General features: G+C 39.8%; 1 protein-coding gene across 9 annotated transcripts in view; it reads right to left on the bottom strand.

Annotated features, from left to right (window-relative positions):
* The window catches only part of LTBP1 (latent transforming growth factor beta binding protein 1), a 336,231-nt gene that overhangs the window by 57,882 nt on the left and 257,068 nt on the right, over positions 1 to 21,281 (bottom strand). For all 9 annotated transcript variants that reach the window (XM_074989698.1, XM_074989699.1, XM_074989704.1 and 6 more), the window contains 5 exons: positions 20,632 to 20,751; positions 14,638 to 14,760; positions 12,247 to 12,369; positions 8,385 to 8,507; positions 7,011 to 7,136 (listed from right to left, as the gene is read on the bottom strand). In XM_074989698.1, the coding sequence (XP_074845799.1) occupies positions 7,011 to 7,136; positions 8,385 to 8,507; positions 12,247 to 12,369; positions 14,638 to 14,760; positions 20,632 to 20,751 (615 nt within the window). The remainder of the gene's footprint in view (positions 1 to 7,010; positions 7,137 to 8,384; positions 8,508 to 12,246; positions 12,370 to 14,637; positions 14,761 to 20,631; positions 20,752 to 21,281) is intronic.

Raw genomic sequence — 21,281 nt, 5'->3', positions numbered from 1 at the left:
CATCTATCAGTAATGGTCTAGATGGTGTTTGGTCCTGCCATGAGGGCAGGGGACTGGACTTGATGACTGCTCGAGGCCCTTTCCAGTTCTAGTGTTCTATGATTCTATGAAACAGGCGAAATACTTAATCATGTATTTAACCCCACACCTATTCACCAAAGCATATGAATCCAAGTTAAGGGAAACTGCTTAAATCACTCTGAATTCTGTTTTCTGGGGGAAAGACTGTTTCTTTTCATGTTTGTATAGTACAGTGTTTACTGCAATAAGGTCTCAGTCTTAGCTGAGACCTCTACGCACTTCCATAATACTCAACATAAATAATAATTATTGTAATATTGAGGAGCAGTGACAGTAACTAGGATTTTGAATATACTGTTTAGATGGTCCCCTGAAGTATTGATGAGTGGCTACTCCATGCGGTGATGGTGATGTGCATCTCTGGGTTAAGGAAGAGTTTTCTGTTTTCCATTAAACTTCTGGGCCACTGCTTTAGCCTCACTATCATAGTAATAAACTGGAGGTGGAGCGGGGGACAGAACGAGAATTCCTAAGAGCAGAGTAGAGGTTTGGGTATGAGGGGAGGGCTGCTGCTTAGCACTAAGGATGCTGTTGTGACTTTATGCTGCTAAAGCCCTCTGACAGTGGGTGAGAGAAGAACTTTTGCAAGGTTTGAACAAACTCAGTGTAAAGCTAATGAGTTAATCACTCCAATGTTACTTCAAGCCTGACCACCACACTCGTCTCTTGGGAAGGGAGCAGTGATGGAATACCACAGCTACTACAAAAGTTTGATTTACTTGTTGCAAGAGAGTAGAGCAGATGTGCAGATGACTTTGGACAGGAGTCATAAAGACTCAAGACCAGAATTAAACCACACAAGCTCCTTAATTATCTTATATTGTTTTTAACCTTTCAGAAAACCGTTGAGCTTGTAAGAAAACAACCCAGATAGATGGAAAATCATCTTCCCACATAAATAAATGCAGCTAAATCCAGTGAAATGTCATTAGCCCCTACTCTAGTGATATAAGCAACTATTCTCACTCACTTATCTAGAAGTAAAATTCAGAAAGGCAATGAACTAGTGTGAAGAACAGCAGCTTCCATAGCTGGAAGCCACACCTTCTCACAGTACCTGGGAATGTTATAAGTTTTTTTTTGTTTCTGTTCTTTTAAAATGTATTTTATGTTAAACTGAATTCTGAAAATGAGGGACATACAAAAACCGGAAGTTAAGGGAATGTTGTCTGCTTAAAAGCTTTTTCAGAACTCTATATTTTAAGATCTCTTTTTAGTACATTATATTTTTATTATTTTTTCAAATTAAAATGGTTGCATACAGCAGCCAATTATAATTGAAAAGGATTGTTACCGCTTCAGGAGACTTAGTCAGGTTGCTAATTTCCTCAGTATTGAACATACAGCCTGATCTGCCTACAATATGCAACACCAGGACCCATGGTTAATGGGTTTTATAATTTTTATTTTACTTTCCATTGTTTATAAACATATTTAGATGCCTGGAAATAAAACTTCTGAATTCATCCTTTTCTATTTGGTTAAAAGTCTGACTTATTGTCCGTAACTAAGATTAGCTTTGTACACACAAGCATCATCATGAATTATATCACCACATCTCCGAAAACAGTGATTGTTTTAACTGCCACATACCTGGTCAGAGGAGCTCACTGTTTTGTAGGATCCCCTAAAACTAGTAGTTACCACTTTTGTTAGTTGAGTTTCTTTTTTAATTCTCAAATTTCATAATTTTTGAGTGCTTGACTTTGTAACCTTGATAATGTTCCTTTAACACAGTTTTGTTCCTGTGACACAGTGTGTTTAGTTTAAACCTTCCTCAGTTCTTCCTTACAGTCTACACTGAGGAAGACACCTACCACAGTGTCCTTGTTCAGAAGCTGGAGACCTTAACCTCTCCCTGTGAACACTGAATGGAGTCTACATGGCCTGTCACAGTTTTACATGAAGAATTTTAGCAGTCTGGATTTTGAAATATTCTCATTCTTTGAGATCATAAAAATGCATTGCCCCACCAGAGTGCTTCAGATGCACTGTCTCCTCTCTAGCTAACAAGGATATCCTAATGGCAGGAAAAGCATGATTCTTTCAGTTCATGTTGTTATTAACTACTGAGTACCAACAAGATGGTTGGTCACATAACAGATCTGAGTATTTGGCTCCCATCTCTTCATAATAGTACAGCAATATCCCTGGAGGTAAGTGGGGAAGGAGGAGGGAACAATCAAGTGGGTTTCCTGGGTGAAGAGGAGAAAGTGGGCTAATCGGCCCCTTCTCTAAGATGCTTGTGCACTAATGCCCAAAGCCTGGGGAACAAACAGGAAGAATTAGAGGCCCTGGCACAGTCACACAAGTATGAGGTGGTTGGAATAATGGAGACTTGGTGAGATGATTCACATAACTGGAGCACGGTCATGGAAGGTTATAAATTGTTTAGGAAGGACAGACGGGAGAAAAGGAGGAGGAGTTGAGCTCTATGTGAGGGAGCAGTATGATTGCTCAGAGCTCCAGTATGAGGAAGGAGAAAATCCAGTTGAGTGTCTTTGGGTTAAGCTTAGAGGTGGAAGTAACAGAGGTGATGTTGTAGTTGGTGTCTGTTATAGACCGCCAGATCAGGGAGAGTAGATAGATGAAGCTTTCTCCAGGCAGCTTAGTGAAGCTTCCAAATCACAGGACCTGGTCCTCACAGGAGACTTTAATCATCTGGACATTGGTTGGGAGACCAATACAGCAGCACACAGACAATCCAGGAAGTTTTTGGGGATAACTTCTTGGTACAAGTGCTGAAGGAACTGACCAGGGGCTGTGCGCAACTTGACCTGCTGCTCACAAACAGGGAAGAACTCGTAGAAGAAATAGAAGTGGGGGAGAACTTGGGCTGCAGCGAACATGAGATCGTAGATTTCAGGATCCAGACGAAAGGAAGAAGGGTGAGCAGTAACATACAGACCCTTGATTTCAGAAGAGCAGACTTTGACTCCCTAAGAGACCAGATGAGCAGGATCCCTTGGGAAATGACGATGAAGGGCAAAAGAGTTGAAGAGAACTGGAAGTATTTTAAAGAAGTCTTACTGAAGGCATAGGAACAAACAATCCTGCTGCATAGTAAGAAATGCAAACATGGTGGGCAACCAGCTTGGCTTAACAGGGAAATCCTTAGTCAGCTTAAATTCAAAAAGGATGCATACAAGAATTGGAACCTGGGCAGTTGACTAAGGAGGAGTATAAAGATACGGCTGGAGAATGCCGGGCAGTAATCAGGAAAGCCAAAGCACAATTGGAACTGCAGCTGGCAAGGGATGTGAAGAGTAACAAGAAGGGTTTCTACAGGCATGTGAACAATAAACAGGTTATCAGAGAAGGTGTGGGGCCATTACTGAATGAGGGAGGTAACCTAGTGACAGATGATGCAGGAAAAGCTGAAGTACTCAATGCTTTTTTTGCTTCAGTCTTCATGGACAAAGTCAACTTCCCTATGATGGTCCTAGATGATGCAGTATGGGAAGGTGGAGGGCAGCCATTTGTGGGGAAGGAACAAGTTCTGAGCTATCTAGAAAAACTAGATGTGCACAAGTCCATGGGTCTGGATTTAATGCACCCCAGGGTTCTGAGGGAATTGGCAGAGGTCATTGCTGAACCTTTGGCCATTTCGACTCTTGGAGATCGGGGGAGATACCGGGTGACTGGAAGAAGGCAAACATAGTGCCCATCTTTAAAAAAGGAAAGAAGGACAATCCAGGGAACTATAGACCCATCAGCCTTACCTCAATCCCTGGGAAAATAATGGAGGGAATCCTCAAGGAATCCATTTTGAAGCACTTGGAAGAGAGGAAAGTGATCAAAAGTAGCCAACATGGATTCACCAGGGGCAAGTCCTGCCTGACCAATCTGATCAGCTTCTGTGATGAGGTAACAAGCTCTGTAGACATGGGAAGTCAGTGGATGTGATATACCTTGATTTCAGCAAGGCTTTTGATACGGTCTCCCACAACATTCTTGTCCATAAGTCAAGGAAATATGGATTGGATCCTTGGACTATAAGATGGATAGAAGGCTGGCTTGATGGTCGGGCCCAACGGGTAGTGGTCAATGGCTCAATATCTGGATGGCAGTCTGTTTCAAGCGGCGTGCTGCAAGGCTCGGTTCTGGGGCCAGTGTTATTCAACATCTTTATTAAAGACCTGGATGAGGGACTGGGTTGCACCCTCAGCAAGTTTGCGGCTGACACAAAACTAGGGGGAGAGGTAGATACGTTGGAAGGTAGAGAGAGAATCCAGAGTGACCTGGATAAATTGGAGGACTGGGTCAAGAGAAATCTGATGCGGTTCAATAAGGAGAAGTGTAGAGTCCTACACCTGGGGCGGAAGAATCCCAAACATTGTTACAGGCTGGGGACCAACTGACTCAGCAGCAGTATGATGGAAAGGGACCTAGGGGTTATGGTGGATGAAAGGCTGGATATGAGCAAACAGTGTGCCCTTGTAGCCAAGAAAGCTAACGGCATACTGGGGTGCATTAGGAGGACCATTTCGAGCAGATCTAGACAAGTAGTTATTCCTCTTTATTCGGCACTGGTGAGGCCACATCTGGAATATTGTGTCCAGTTTTGCACCCCCCAGTATAAAAAGGATGTGGATTTGCCAGAGCAGGTTCAGCGAAGGGCAACAAAAATGATTAAGGGGCTGGAGCACAAGACCTATGAGGAGAGGCTGAGGGATTTGGGCTTGTTTAGTTTACAGAAGAGAAGACTTAGAGGTGAGTTAATAGCAGCCTTCAGCTTCCTGAAGGGGAGCTCTAAAAAGGAGGGTGAGAAACTGTTCTCAGTGGTGTCAGATGGCAGAACAAGGAGTAATGGTCAGAAGTTGAAGAGGGAAAGGTGTAGGTTAGATATTAGGTAAAACTACTTCACCAGGTGGGTGGTGAAGCACTGGAATGTGTTGCCTAGAGAGGTAGTGGATTCTCCATCCCTTGAGGTTTTTAAGTCCCGGCTAGACAAGATCCTGCCTGGGATGACTTAGTGGGGGTTGATCCTGCTTGAAGCAGGGGGCTGGACTAGATGACCTCCTGAGGTCCCTTCCAGCCCTGTGATTCTGTGATTGCCAACAGCATATCTGGCTTTATTAGCTATTATTACAGCAGGTATGTGTTACACAAAAATTACTTTACTCACCTACACCAGTATATCTGTCACAAGATTGGGGGATTTTAACCAAGCAGGAGGTCTTCACACACCATCTCCACTACAGGGAAGGTCTTTGTATCAGCCCTAGAAAGACTTATGAGGTGAGATCCATAGGGCTGGCACCATGAGAAAAATGCTTATGGAGTGGAGAAGCTGGTTGGGTGCCTGAAGTCCACTTCTCCTAATTTTGAACACAAGGCTGCTTACAACTCTACCCAGATTTTCTGCTATTTGTGCTTCTCAAGATGTCTGCTTGTTTTTCTTTTTCTTTTTTTTTTTGTCTTTTTTCTTTCCTGGAATATGTTTTATGTAGTTTTTGAACTGATTAGTACACGTATTTATATGAATGTCCATTCTTAATCTATTGATGGCAAAAATCACGCTTTCTCTGTATTATGGATCATAAATCTGTTTTTTAAAACCCACCCTCAGTGCACCAGAGGAGCACCACTGGCAAATGTGTGCTTTCAATCAGCAACAGGACACTTTCTTATGTTGGAGCCAAACAAAAACCCCAAGAGCACCTCATCTGCAAACTTTCCAGGCCTGTGGTTGAGGTTTCTCACCATTGTTATTACTGGAACAGTTTTTACTACCATTTATGAAAAAGATCTTCATACTTGGTGTGTCTGCATGTGTGTGTGCGCGCGCGCGCATGCACGCACATGAGAGAAAGGGGAGCAAGAGAACAAAGGGGTTTAAAATTGAAAAAACTAATTTGAAGAATTTTAACACAGCTTCATGCAAACAGAGATTAACCATGGTTGCAATTTGATTTATTTCTATTGTATAAATATTTCCACCATGTCTATGTTTATGAATGTATTACAGAGTTTTATTGTTTCAAATAGAGCGAAGAGAACATTAAAATTGTTAAAGTTTTATTGCTAACACATTTGAGAAGCCCTACATTAAAGGTTCCTAAACTTTTTAGAGTAATGGCCACTCTTAAAACTTGGTAGGAATCTGAATACCATCTTTAATTTATATGCATTTTACGACCAAATTCCCTCCTTCCATGTCCACCACAGGATTTTGAAATAAAGGCAACATTTTCCAGCTATGAATAGTTGTCTCACTTTACAGCTGTGTTTCTTCTTGCTTCTCATTCACCCTTTTTCCATTTCTTTATTTCATTCTCCCTCTCTCTCCTTCCTTGCATCTCTTATTTTCCTTTTGAATTATATCCTCCACATACTGCCACTTTATTCTATGTAATATTATAGAGCATTAAGGTTGCACATTAAAAGCATTAAAGTCACCAAAACAACAAATACAACAGAAGTTAAGTTTCTAACATTTACTCAGCCTTCCTGCTTCTTCTGCATGTTTCATACTATACATTTATGAAATAAACAGTTACATTAAACTACACTTACCAAAAAACAAGAATATAAAACACGACATACTTTATGTGCAAGTTTGCTACATTAATTTTGATTTTGGAATTTTATACACAAATTTTTGATCACCTTATTTACCAACTAGTTCCATACAGTCAACAGGATCACTTACATTCATAAGAACTGGCCTTTAATTTCCACATTTCTTAACTTCTTGTGGCTAATTATGCACATTCAATATTGCATTAGCATAGCACTTAATATTTAATTCTCTAGAGTCTCTTTAAAACATTTAAGGCAGCTATAGGTGCTTCAAAAGAGGAAGAAGACAACTTTTATGTCATCTGAAATGCTTTTAACAACATAAGCACTTCTACTACATGAAATCCTTAATGTTGTATACAGCTAAAGGGTGAAATACACTGTAGCATTACTATTCAGCTTACCTTCACATGTTTGGCCATCTGTAGAAACTGAAAAGCCTTTTTCACAAATGCAATGGAAAGAACCATCTGTATTTAGGCATTCCCCATGTGGCAAACAGAGTTCAGATCTTTCACATTCATTGATATCTGGAAAACACAGAACAGAGTTGGAAAATCTTTCAAACACGTCTCAGTAATCAAAACAAAAAAACAGTCATATCGCACTTTACAGACTAACAAAAAATAATTTATTAGGTGATGAGCTTTTGTGGGACAGACCCACTTCTTCACCCCTCACTAATATTACTTTTACAGTTGATTCTGATTTGCATTAGTGTTCCGCATATTACCATAACACATTTACATTGCTTAATGATGGTCAGTTAAATTATTTAACCATATGTGAGGAGTGCTGATACCTGTTAACAGAAGAGTGCTCCAGTTCTCATACATGATCCCTTACAGGGAATGGTGCGGGGCAAGCTACTTCAGCTGTGCCCTAGCTGACAACTTCCATTTCTCAGGAGACTTCTCATATGGCCAAACTGATCGCTTCCTGGTCCCGCTGTGCTGCTCAGTTGGCACAAAGGGTGCAAAATACAGCTAAGCTTTTGGTTGAAGGACTTGACAGCAGAGTTTGAAAGCTTATATTAATACGCTGATTTTCTACGTGCTGCAGCCAAAAAGCATCTTTTGAGTTATGTCTTATTCTCAAGATGTTGATGCACATGGAGTAGCCAAGCACTGATCAGTTTTTACACGTAAAGATTTTTTTTTCTCCCTGATTACTCTGAAAAACTCAGCCTGGAATCAGAAAGTCTTTGTTGTTTCTGGATCAAGCATCAACAACAAGAACATCTGCTGCCCACACATACTCATTAATTCTGTTGATGATGGCGGGGAACCTCAGAAGGCAGGCAGGTGGGCTAAGAGGTATGGTCAACCTATCAGGTGACAGTCTCAAGCAGACCTCTGCGACACAACCAGTCACATAAAACTAATTGTGAAATTTTATTTTTAATTTATTTTCCTCTTGTATATTTTAAATGTTGTACTTATCACATCTATAATGTATTAAAAGAGGTATAAAATGCTTTGTTGTCATTTTTGGTACAACGTATGCTATCAGAATAAGTCTCTGTCTAAACTTGGAAAGATACAATAAATCTAACCCTAGGTTAGTTTATAAAGAATTCCCACCTTATGATAGGAAGGCTGACACTATGCCTGTTGGAACAATTTTGCAGTGTTCGGGGAAGTCTGTGCCACAGCAGATGACTGCTTATGACGAGAAGAGAAGGATGACAAGGCTCTTGTAATCCCATTAGTTTGCGATTCACTTTTACACAGCAATTTATAACATTCATCAGATATCCTAACACAATCAGACTGTACCTTCACATCCCCTGTTGGCCATGTGCTGGAAGCCATCTTGACAACTGCACTCATAAGAACCTTCAGTATTCATGCAGGTTCCTCTAAGGCAAATGTCACTGTCTTGAAGGCATTCATTAATGTCTGAAATCAAACCATTGCCAAAAATGTAGACAATTTCAAAACAGAATGAACTCCTAAGAGAGGCATATTTAATACTGGTATATCAACTTCAGGTAATAACTTATACTTATTATATTTAAATAAAAGTACTTTTTAAATGCTGTCTCTCTCTAATTTCCTTGCCTGCACATTAACTCCTCAGATTTCCCTCCTTAATATTTCTAAACAGTACTAAAGTTTGACTTTTTTACATTTTTAATTCTCAGCAAGAATGCCCACACAATGCTTCTTGTAATGTTGAGACAAGTTCCTCAAGAGACGATTACATAAAATTCTCTCCCATTTCCAAGTGAGCTGTGCGGCTACTGTACGGCAAGTAACTTGAATAGCTTAGAAACCTAAAGTGTGCACATTTAGAAAACACAACCTCCACAGTGATGCAAACACAGATTCTGATGAACATGCAAGACACACATTGCGATATTTCTGCAAAATTACTTCTTGCTGTGCAAACACGACTAACTTAATCTACTGTCATTCAATAGGATACACATCACTTCTCAGAGCTAGAAGGGACCTTGGGAGGTCATTGAGTCCAGTCCCCTATCCTCTTGGCAGGACCAAGCACTATATCCCTTTTTTTTTAAAAAAAAAAAAACTATTTGCCCCAGATCCCTAAATGACCCCCTCAAGGACTGGGCTCACAAGCCTGGGTTTAGGAGGCCAATGCTCAAACCACTAAGTTATCCATCCCCCAACACTTCAGTCTCCCTCAAAACAGTTTTAATAAATAAACGCTGCTCAGGTTTACTCACTCTTACACATAGATATACATGATGTTATGTTCACTGCACCAATTTACCATCTGTAATTGAGCTGCATTCATGCTTTGATACCTCTAATGTTTTCTGAACCTGTGAGTTTTGGACACTACTGGGCCACCATACAACTATAAAATGGTACTGATATTAAGAATTCACACTCAGGTCCATATTGTCTGTAATTATAATTCAACATAGCTCTAAGGCACTGTATCAATTTACACTAATGGACTGAATGAAAGCCCTCAGAGTCAATGGAAAAGCTTCTGTATACTTGAACAGGGTTTGGATAAAATCTCAACTGAGAATCAGGACCTCAACCACTGTGATACTAATATGATGGTAACAAGTATCAGAGGTGTAGCCGAGTTAGTCTGTATCTTCAAAAACAGTAAGAAGTCCTGTGGCACTTTATAGACTAACAGATAATTTGGAGTATAAGCTTTCGTGGGCAAAGACCCATTTCGTCAGATGCATGAATGGGAGCAGGTTTCAGAGGTTCAGAGGAGGGTTTAAAGAGATACTCCCCCTTTAAACCCTACTCTGATACCCCCCACTCATGCATCTGACAAAATGGGTCTTTGCCCACAAAAGCTTATGCTCCAAATTATCTGTTGGTCTATAAGGTGCCACAGGACTCCTTGTTGTAATACGATGGTAGAAAATGAAATGATCCACTGATAAATGCAAGGGAGGAATAAATCTGCTATTTTGTTATAGGAATATATAGAAAAGTGATGATAGCAAAAATGCTTACGTTACGTGGATGCCATATAAACAGTTTATTCTGCTACAGTCTACAGGAATATAGAGTCTTGTCTGATACAGAAAACAAATAGCTTTATTTGATGATTTTGACTACTCTGACCTTTTATGTATGACTTTTTAGCAGTCCAAAACTGATCCCGCTTTTTCCATGGGCACACGAATCCAGCAAAAGAACATAAGACTCCTTTTCAATTTACTTTTGGAAAGAGTGGTTGAATGTGCACTGAGGCCTAGCTATTACTGGGATTTAATCTTTTTTTTTTCCCTAAAGAGAGCTGTCTTGCATCTGTGAAAGTTCTTATTTCAGATAAAATAGCACTTAATACTGATGATGTTATATGACCTCTTTATAAACATATTTTATTTCACATGGAGGTTTTATATTTATGTAATATTTTCAGCTGAAGAAAATGGGGGCTTATTTAAATGGTAATTAACTTTGACTAGGAGCATGTGAAAAAATTAGCAATTCCCTCACACTGAAAAAATGCCAAGCCACACAAAAGGACAATGTTTTCTGCCAAATTCATTCAAAATAAAAATTTATTCATCTTAACATACGACACATATTTCCCCTCTTCTGTTGTAACTGTTTGTGGGTCCTATGACCAGAGTGCAAGAACCCAAAGAAACAGAGCATTTCTTACTTGGTTTCTTTAAACATTGGATTCTATGAATTGCAAAAGAAGGTGAATTCTAGCCTGTGAAGAGAAGATCGCATGATTGCCTACCTGGGCTATTTTTTTCCACCAACAGAGGTATTGAATCATTATGGCGATGGTATCTTTCCTTTTCTCTGAATGTCTTATTCAGTCCTAGCCTCTAAAGAGAACACCCCACAGCTCCATCTTGTTCTTGAGACTTACATGAGACTTAAAGATCCAGGAGTAGTATGTGAAGAAGCACTGCAAAGACTCTGGTCCTTCTTGTGTATGCTTATACTCAAAGTGTGACGATCACATGGCTTTTCTCAAAGGGTAGGCCTACACAGCAAAGTTCTTTTGAAAAAACTTTCCTAGCATCTACACAACACAACTGGTACTTTGAAACTATTTAAAAAAAGCAGTTAGCTTATTTTTTAATAGGTAAACTTCATTGCACGAAGAATAGTGCCTATTTCAAAACAGCTATTTTGAAATTCAGGCTGTTTAGACAGTGAATAGAGCTTATTTCAAAATAATCCATACTGAGTCCAATGGCTCTATTTCAAAATAGCTAAATGCTATATTGAAAGGAATTCTGTACGTAGCAGCATTACTTTGAAAAAAACTATTCTGAAATACCTTTTCCAGAATAGCTTATTTTGGAATAACGCTGCTGTGTAGACATACCCTAAGATAACTTGCGACCACTGTTCTTAAAATTTGAAGAGAGACCCTTTGGGGGAATGTTTTCAAGAGATGAAGTTCATGTTTAATCATGTCATGAAGCAATAAGAATAAGGAAGGACAGAGAATACACCTGAATTAATTATTTTATTAGTTTGTTAATACCAAGCCCAAAATCTTTTATTTGGGATATCCCCAAAAGATAGGAAGAGCATTTTCTACAACACAGTGTATCTTATGGCATTCTGTTATGTATTTTAAATTTACTCTGCTTTGTCTGACTGATATGCAAACGGCATTTGTGAGACAGAGGAGGCTTATGAGCTCCAGAAGGAGTCACCTCTGGGGAAAATCACGTACTGTTTATACTGCTTTCCTCCCCAGGGGTATTACCACTGGGCTCCACAGGAGCTAAGCCAGGCCATCCTGCCATTGATGCTGATTTCTGGGGTTGTGATGGTTGGTTGCAGGACACCAAATGAGCCACAGAAGCACCTATACTCCAGGCAGCCTTATAGGTGGACTTTCCAGACTGGTAGAAGCATTCCAGTTGTGAATACAGACCTCTGTTTTAGTAGCTGAACAAGGAAGAGATTTTCTTGTTCGAAAGAAACAATCACATTATTTTGCTTGATTTCCTGTTGGAGCCATAACTGCAGGTGACAGGAACTGTGTGACAGAATACATGAGATATGTGGTGGTGTACACAAAGATCATCAACGGGCCAATAAAGATTGATAAAAGGAAGAGAAAAATGTTTCATCTTTTTCCACTCTCAGAAATGGCTGTGCCTATGGTAGCTCATTGGAAAAAACCCATCAGTACCTTAAGTCACATACTGACCTTCACATTGGTCTCCCATAGCTGACAATGTGTAACCTTGGCTACAAATACATCTGAAAGACCCATCTGTGTTTTTGCAGTCCCCATTGGTGCAAAGATGATGTTGCTGGCATTCGTCTATATCTGTGAATGCAAAGAATATGGGTATCTAAAAAACACAACAGAAATGCTGTGCTTCAGAAGAAGCCTGATTTTAAGCAGAAGGTGTCCATATCCCACTCAAACAAAACATAAGAGTCAAAAGAAAATCACTTTTCTTCTGGTTCAGTTTACTAACAAATAAGTTCAAAATACTACCAGATGAAATACACACACACAGAGAAAGAGAGAGAGAATATGAGAGAGAGAGAGAGCGCCTGAGGGCTTCTTCGACCTCCCACATAGCTGGCTGAGGTAATGAGCCAGCTGGCCTACTGAATCAGCAAAACTCACAGAACAATTTCCAATAGGATCACCATCTTCTAACAGGGTATGATTTTTCAGGCACACACAGCCAGGCTCTTACACAGTCAATCAAATTTTACATAAAGATCAGATTTTCTTATTTAAACAGTTGCTCTGTATTAGAATTAATCCTACAATTTGTCAAATGTCTCTCTTTGCTACTATAGCCACTGCTAATCCCTCAGTGCTTACGGAGATCCCTTCCATTCTCACAAACTTAAGTGTGGCCTGCCCAGATCAACATCGGATTTGGACAGGATACACAAATTGGATAGGATGCTGCAGGAAGTGGTGTTGTTAATTTAGAAGGTAGCACATGCTTCTATGAGTCACTTCCGAACCATTACCCCAGAGTGATGTTAAGGAACCATGTGTTACTGGAGCAGTGTAGTCTTTTAAGCCCTGTCTAAGAAAAAATGTTTTTTAGAAATTGAATTAGCCAACATGTTTTAATTTGGTGGTGTTTAAAATGTTTTAGTACCTACTATTGATAGGCTTTAACATCTTTAAAAAGATGTTAGCTGGTTGTGGTCCAGCCTGGGGTGTGTGTGTCAAAACTGGTTTTGATTAAACAAAGATATCTTCATTTCATATCTGCCAACATGTATGTGAAAGGATGTCATGGATTTTCCATCACTTACAGTCTTTGAATCAAAACTGGATGTCCTCTGAAAGAGGTATAGCTCAAAAAGAAGGGATGGACTTGATGCAGAAAAAAAAAGTGAGATTCTTTGGACTACATTATATAGCGTTCAAACAAGATAAACATTAACGGTCCCTTTGGCTTTAACATGTATGAAGTCCCATTGACTTAACTGACTGGCAAGTGTCTACACACATGTATCATGTTGCAGGATCAGGTCCTTATTTTAGAGTGTGCATTTCAGGAAAGGCCAACTTTCCAGGTATGCCCATCTTGGTAAATGTGATTTTCCACAGAAGTCTCTGAGGACATTAAAGAAATATTTAGGCAAAGTTAGACTAAGCCAAAACTGTCTTGTCTCCTGAGCCTCTTCTCCAAACCCTCAATCTTCCCCTGAATTTTGTTTATGTTTACTAGGAAACCTGAAATAAATTATCATTAGTAAGCATTATTTGTCTTATAGGCTATGTCTACACTAGAGGGTTTAGTCGACAAAACTGTCATTTTGTTGACAAAACCCAGGGAACTTCCAGATTCCCAAGGCACTCTGCTGACAGTAAATCGACAGAAAGCAGCACTTTTGTCAACAGTATTCTGCCATTCCCCCATGAGGCAGAACACCTTTGTCAACAGAAAGCCAGTCTGGATGTTTTGTGGGGACGCTCTGTCAACAGACAGGACTTCCAGGACACTGGGCAGCCCTGTCTGCTGTAATTCCAGTTGACCACGTTCTTGAGAGAGCGGTTGGGCAGTCCGGCTGCTCTATGTCAACAGAGTGGATTGCTTTTTAGATCTGCTTTCCTGTCTGGCCGCAATCTGTCAACAAAAGTTTTGTCAGAAGATATCATCCGACAAAAACTTCTGTTGACAAATCACTGTAATCTAGAGATAGCCATAGTAGCACCAGAAAGTCCCATTATGCTAAGCTTTGTATTAATGTGTAGAAAACAAGATGGTTTAGGGACATATCCCCATGCTACTCCTTGCTTCTACAGCAAATCCCAAAAACACCTTTAACTTAGCTACATGAGTTTATTTGTATTTTTATATTATTAGAATGATTACCTCAGATATCATAATATGTTTTATAGTATACGTTAAAGAGTATAAAGAATGCACAAGAAAGTAAAGTTAGCACAGAAACCTTAGTGCTTGCATTTTCTGTCTTAACTATTTAGCCTTTATGTAGCACATGATGTTATCTTGCATTAATAATTATTTTGTAAAGCATCTGGGATCCCACTAAATGAAAAATGTTACAAAATCATTAGCTGTTTTATTCTGAGTTTTAGCCACGCTCCTACCTTTACACTGGTCCCCTGCTGCAGACAGCTTATAACCTTGGCTACAAGTACACCTGAAAGATCCCTCGATGTTTTCACAACGTCCATTTGTACAGAGATTACCATACTGACATTCATCTATGTCTGTGAATACAAATAAAGCATGAATATATAATTACGCATTAGTTCCTTATATGAGCTTTCAACAGAGTTTGCAAATGGTATTTAGATTTTGTGTGAACATGGATCCAGTTAAACTAGATTATGACATGATTTGGCCATCCACTATGGACAGGCCAAAATTTATCCAAATCATATTTTAAAAATATAATCCAGTCTACATTACCACACTTTTTGTCTAAATATTCTTGAATTATGAACTGTATTCTAGCCTAGATTAGAGTAAACAGTTTCAAAGCATGATTCTATCTTGAGTTAGCTATGTGCATACTATCCTTACCTATACTAGTCTTTTTTTCTCCTGAATCTCCTCATTGTTGCCAACACAAATGTAGCCAGAATGCAGATCAGGTATCACTGGGTGCTGGCATTTTTACTCCTGTACTCTACAAACATACAACTACGAAGCACACACAACACTATTAAAAACCCACCGATTGCTAGCGCCTTGCAAATACTAGCACTGTCCCCACTGCTACTGTGGGAAACATTCAGAAAAAAAAGTCTATTATAGACACAGCTAAGATGTGTTAGAATCTGGTTTGCTGCAGTTTCTGTTTAACACTGAATATAACTAGAGTTTCCCCCTAACTATGAAGGGTATTCTGTGGGCAGTGCTGCTATTCTTCTATAAGAATGATTACACATACCATCTCTTACCATTTCAGGAGTGCTCTTGAGCCAATAACTTGAATAGCAAACAAACTATATAAGCTTTGCTTTCAGCATCTGAGATAAAATATTCCAAATGTTCATTTGAGAACTTGTTAAAACAAACACCTAGAGAGCTGATCTCACTTATGCACATGTAATTCTCACTTGAAGACATGAGCAATCTGTATCGTAGGCCACAATATACAGTAGCATGGTCCCAGCCTCACCTTCTCTTGTTGCATATTTTTTAGAGAAAAGTTATGTTAAAGTATGAATCAGAGGGATTTTATTCCTGCTTTAAGTGGAAAAAAAAAACACACAGCATTGTCTTAACTCTGGAGATGTTATTAACGTCTCTCTAACACATGCAGATTTTAATGAGAATTTGTCTGTCAAAGAGCTAAGTAAAAGCTGAATAAGAATCTCAGGATTTTCTGGCAACCGCTGACACAATAACAGAATCTATAACAAGACAAGAGGATCACATATTAATCTGGTACGCCTATCATTTTCAAATGTCCCTTTTGGTTTGAACACTGAAAACGACCAGGTTAGGGCAAGGAATCAAGGTAAATGATGACTACGTTGTACAACTAACAGCCCAAGTATAGATATTGCAAAAAACACAGGAAAACAGCAAACCTGCTCTCTGAATTTTCTTCAGAAATATTAATTTCATAAATACCCTAATCAAAGATGCAGGCATTAGGGAATGCAATTTTTAAAGCATAACTACAGATTAGCAGAAACATTTTCTAAGGCCACATTTCTTTCAAATTATGTAAATCATGACTTTTTTCACAGGCTCAATTCTGGAACTGTCTCCAACTTCCTTCTTTCACTGAGTAAAGAAGGAACAGGATGTCAGGCCCTTAGAATGAATGATTATTTTCTTCCTATGGACAATGCAGATTCCATTTTATATAAAGCTGGACCTGAGCAGCGCACAGGTAAGTATGAAAATATTTGTAATAAAGCTTGTTAAAGGGCCCTCCGGTTGTGGACTATGTCTCCCTGGGGGATCAATTTAGTATATATTAAAGCATGCTAATAGGTGAAATTCCAGAAGAAAAACTGCTATAGTCAGCTGGTGTGAGGCTGCTCTAAAAGCTGAGAATGCAGACCACAGAGGCTTCAAGGGGGAAGATGGCTCTACATCACATAGGCTACGTCTACACGTGAAGCCTACATCGAAATAGCTTATTTCGATGTAGCAACATCGAAATAGGCTATTTCGATGAATAACGTCTACACGTCCTCCAGGGCTGGCAATGTCGACGTTCAACTTCGACGTTGCGCGGCACCACATCGAAATAGGCGCTGCGAGGGAACGTCTACACGCCAAAGTAGCACACATCGAAATAAGGGTGCCAGGCACAGCTGCAGACAGAGTCACAGGGCGGACTCAACAGCAAGCCGCTCCCTTAAAGGGCCCCTCCCAGACACAGTTGCACTATACAACACAAGATACACAGCGCCTACAACTGGCTGCAGACCCTGTGCCTGCAGCATGGATCCCCAGCTGCCGCAGCAGCAGCCAGAAGCCCTGGGCTAAGGGCTGCTGCCCACGGTGACCATAGAGCCCCGCAGGGGCTGGAGAGAGAGCATCTCTCAACCCCCCAGCTGATGGCCGCCATGGAGGACCCGGCAATTTCGACGTTGCGGGACGCGGATCGTCTACATGGTCCCTACTTTGACGTTGAACGTCGAAGTAGGGCGCTATTCCGATCCCCTCATGAGGTTAGCGACTTCGACGTCTCGCTGCCTAACGTCGAAGTTAACTTCGAAATAGCGCCTGACGCGTGTAGCCGCGATGGGCGCTATTTCGAAGTTAGTGCCGCTACTTCGAAGTAGCGTGCACGTGTAGACGCAGCTATAAAGATTCATAGATTTTTATGGCTGTTCTGAAGTGGTGGAACAACATAACAGGGACCTACCATGATGCAGGATTGGTCTGTGTCATGTATTTCGAAGCAATATTTGACATAATAGGCAGCAACATCATTGCCAAAAATAGTACCATACAACTAAAAAGAAAAGTAGAAGACGTGTTGAATATATTGCATTCTGCTGGACAAACTGGAACACAATAGCTAGAGATAGATATATTGCTGATCCTGTTGAAATTCTGAAAGAATGTCCGAAAACATAGCAGAAAGATAACTAAGGACAAGTTTAAATTGCAGGCAGTGGAAAACCAGAAGGAGAAAGCACTTATTCCACTCTTTTATATATCACACCACATTCTCAGTCCAAATTACAAAATCAGATGTCTAAATACAAATGAGGGGGACGGCACTGTGATGTGGGTATCTGCTAATTATGGATCAAGCCTGCCCACTATGATGCATTCCATGGAATAAGCAAAACCTTTGACAAAAATGTTTGCTGTGGGAATCACTAGTAAAGTGAATAACTGTAAGTAGTGGAAATTGCCTGCTATGTAGTCATAGAATTCACAGCTCTGATAACCCAGCTTTTATTTCCTCTCCTTTAGGCTTACTCAAGGTATCACTATGCTGCAATTAGACACTGGTGGCTGACCTGTGCCAGCTGACTCAAGTTTGTGGAGCTTCAGCGAGGTTGCACCCAAAGCTCTGCAACCCTTTCACCTCACAGGGTCCTAGTGGCCAGGCTTCAGTCTGAGTCCAAATGTCTACACCACAATTAAATTGCTCCTTAGTCCAGGCTGCACAAGCATGAGTTAGCTGGCATGAGCCCATGTTAGCTGCAGTGTATAAATTCCTACAGAGCCCCTTGAGATCTGGGAAACACAATCAAGTGTCAGAGCTAAACATAATGCAGACAGGTCTGCCAATGGAATGAGGGGCCAAAGGGACAACTTCCCTGGGCCTGGTAATTCCCAGAGCTCCTTACTGCCATTGCCACTACAGTAGCAGTGGCAGTGGCTGAAGCTGTGGGCCTTTTAATTGATGCTGGAGTGCACTCTATTGCCTCAGGTGGCACACTTTAGACTGCACTGAGGGCAGGTAGCTACAGTGTAGTGTGTTCTGGGCAGTGCTGAGGGCTGGTTGGCCTGCCCCTGCCCCTTAGGCCTGAGGTCCAGCTCCTTCTGGGAGCAAAGAGCCAAGCTCCCACAACCACTCCTTGCCCAGTGGCCCAGAAGGTCTATCAGCCCCTGAACACAGAACAGATTTTGAATTAACATGTGTTGCAAGAGATCATTCAAGGTGAAGTGGACAGCTAACACTGCTACAGTCATAGACACAGGAGATGAAAGTGGGCTACTGATTGCTGTAATGAGCTATACATTCAGTGTCTTTATTAAGTCCATGATTTTTGGTTTCTAGTAGGAATATGAATTTAAGTTTCCAGTCTCATCTTTTGAAAATGTTGTGCAGATTTCCTTTGAAGGATGAGAACTGAGATATAATCTTCAATTTCACCCCACAAATTTCTGATTTGGATGTCCCTGTTCCACAGAGTTCCTAATACCATATACATATATACCTATCTAAATGTAAAATGAAATGAGACACTTACTTTTCATAAAACAGGAGAGGATATAATTTGTGCTGTTAAAGAGCACTGGGATTGTTAGATTATTTTCCCCCTCACAGATCAATTAAAATGAGTGCAGGAATGAAGAACAAGAATAGGGAAATGTACTAGAGAAGACTGGCAAAACTACAGAAGGGCAACTGGTATGAAACTGCAGCAAGAATCTGACCAACGAGCTGAATGCAGAATCAAGGGCCTCTCAAGTCTGCCTATAAATACCTTCATAGGTAGCGTAGGGCGGAATTTTGCCACATTGTGCACAGGGCACTATGTTGTAAAACTACAGAGTTGAGTTAAGAGGGAAAAGCCTGTCTCCATTAGACCTACTGAAGTTCACATGGATAATGCTGAATGGAATTCAAGTCCAGGATAAGCAGAAAATGAAGACTGATTATATCACAAAGAGTGTGGGTGAACTGCCTTGGTTACATGTGGTTTAGAATTTTATATGAAACAAGAGAAAAGAAAAGAGAGTTCTGCATGCCTTTAGTAAAAGATTATATATGCCTTCAGTAATTCAAAACAGAGATTTATTGCTTGGAGAAAGCAGTTACATTTGTGACTCTGGGTTGAGTAATGCAGTGATTTAACATCTCTGCTTGCACTAATAATCTGGCTGGCAAAATGAAAAAAATAAGTGATGTAATTCTGGGACTCCACTAGCATATTGGTATTTTGAACTTGGTTTTATATATATAAAGATATTTCTGTGGAGATACAAAAATTGAGCCTGATGTTAGAAAATATGCACTCTTCTTAGATCACCTCTGAAGTTCTATAGTCAATTGTAGCATATATAGAAAAGTAATATACAAAAATAAAGGCAACCTCGTTCTTCCTAAACAATAAATGGAAATCTCGTGTTGTAGGAATAGTTCCAAATCATTGCACAGACCACAGTCTCTGCATATATAGATACAGGGACACATGCATATCTCTTCCCTCACAACTGAAATTCAATCTGTGCTTCAATTAATCCAAAGGAGGGGGTACACTCATCTTCAGAAAAAAGTAACACTGTATATTATTACATAGCACCTTTGCTATCAATTTCAGAAATGGGTGTTAATATGCGTGAAAAGAGCAAGGCAAACAACTGAGGAAAAACAGCAACTGGGACGAACAGAGCACATGAAAAAAAATCTGTAATAAAACTTGAACTACAAATAATCCTTACTAAATGGTTTTGAAACTGTTAGAGGTATGCTGACAGGCTTGCTGAAAATACTAACAATTAAGAAATGATATCAGCGTGTTTTTTGAACCAGTATCTGAGTGTCCTTAAACAGCACACCATCCACACTGAAGTATTATAGCAATCTCAAGTTTTTCCCAATTGCTTACTAGCCTTAATAATGGCTTTGTAGCATATCATTAGTTTAAAAATTTCTTAAATTTTAAAATTTCATATTTATTTCCTAAATCTCACTTTCATATCTCATGACACTTATATCATAAATTTAATTTTCATTGCTCTACAATGAAGAAACCTTGTCTGACTCCATCTGTCTCCAAGACCAGAAATTATTTTGAAATCTTAGCTACTTCAGTTTCTATTTCAAAACAAAAGGAGGACTTTTTAACATGTTTCAATTAACACCATAGTGTCTCAGAACACTAAAATAACAATATTTAGGATACAAATACTACAGAACAAACCATGGCATTGTCCATTCCAGCCTCTGAATCCATCAGTGCAAGGAACACATTGGTAAGAGCCAGGACTATTAACGCATTGTTCATCTGGACAAATATTTTGCGTCAGGCATTCATCAATATCTTTAAAAAAAAAAGGGAAAATGTAGGTCAGAATCTTAACAGTCTGTTGAAGAATAAACTATTCTGATTAGTGTGACTGCACTTACATATTATGTTTTGTATTGTGAGCAAGATTCTCAGCAGGTACACATGAGGACAACCCCACTAAAGTCAGCAGACCACATCCTTCTCACCTGGTGTAGGTGAGCCCTGTTCCATGGAAAGCCAAAGAGCCCTACAGATTTACACCAGCTGCGATCAGATCTTTCATTTATAAACTGACTGAAGATACAACGGTAATCACTTGTACCTCTACTATTAAATTATGGAGTTGATGATAGTGGTTCAGTAGTGAAGGACGTATCAAGCTATTAGCTTTGATAGGACCTGACTACCTCTGCGACTACATACATACTTACTGCTTAAATACATTAAAAATTGGAAATGCTCCTTGAGGTGACCCTGAATTTCTGAGAGTATTGTGAGCATTAAAAATATTTCTGAGGTGAGATATAAACATTCAAAACATTTGTTTAGAGAAATTTGGGTGC

The sequence above is a fragment of the Carettochelys insculpta genome, chromosome 3, assembly GCF_033958435.1.
Source record: "Carettochelys insculpta isolate YL-2023 chromosome 3, ASM3395843v1, whole genome shotgun sequence".
In the NCBI taxonomy this organism is placed as follows: domain Eukaryota; kingdom Metazoa; phylum Chordata; order Testudines; family Carettochelyidae; genus Carettochelys; species Carettochelys insculpta.
Note: the sequence above shows the minus strand (reverse complement) of the source record. Positions and strands in the feature narration are given on the sequence as shown.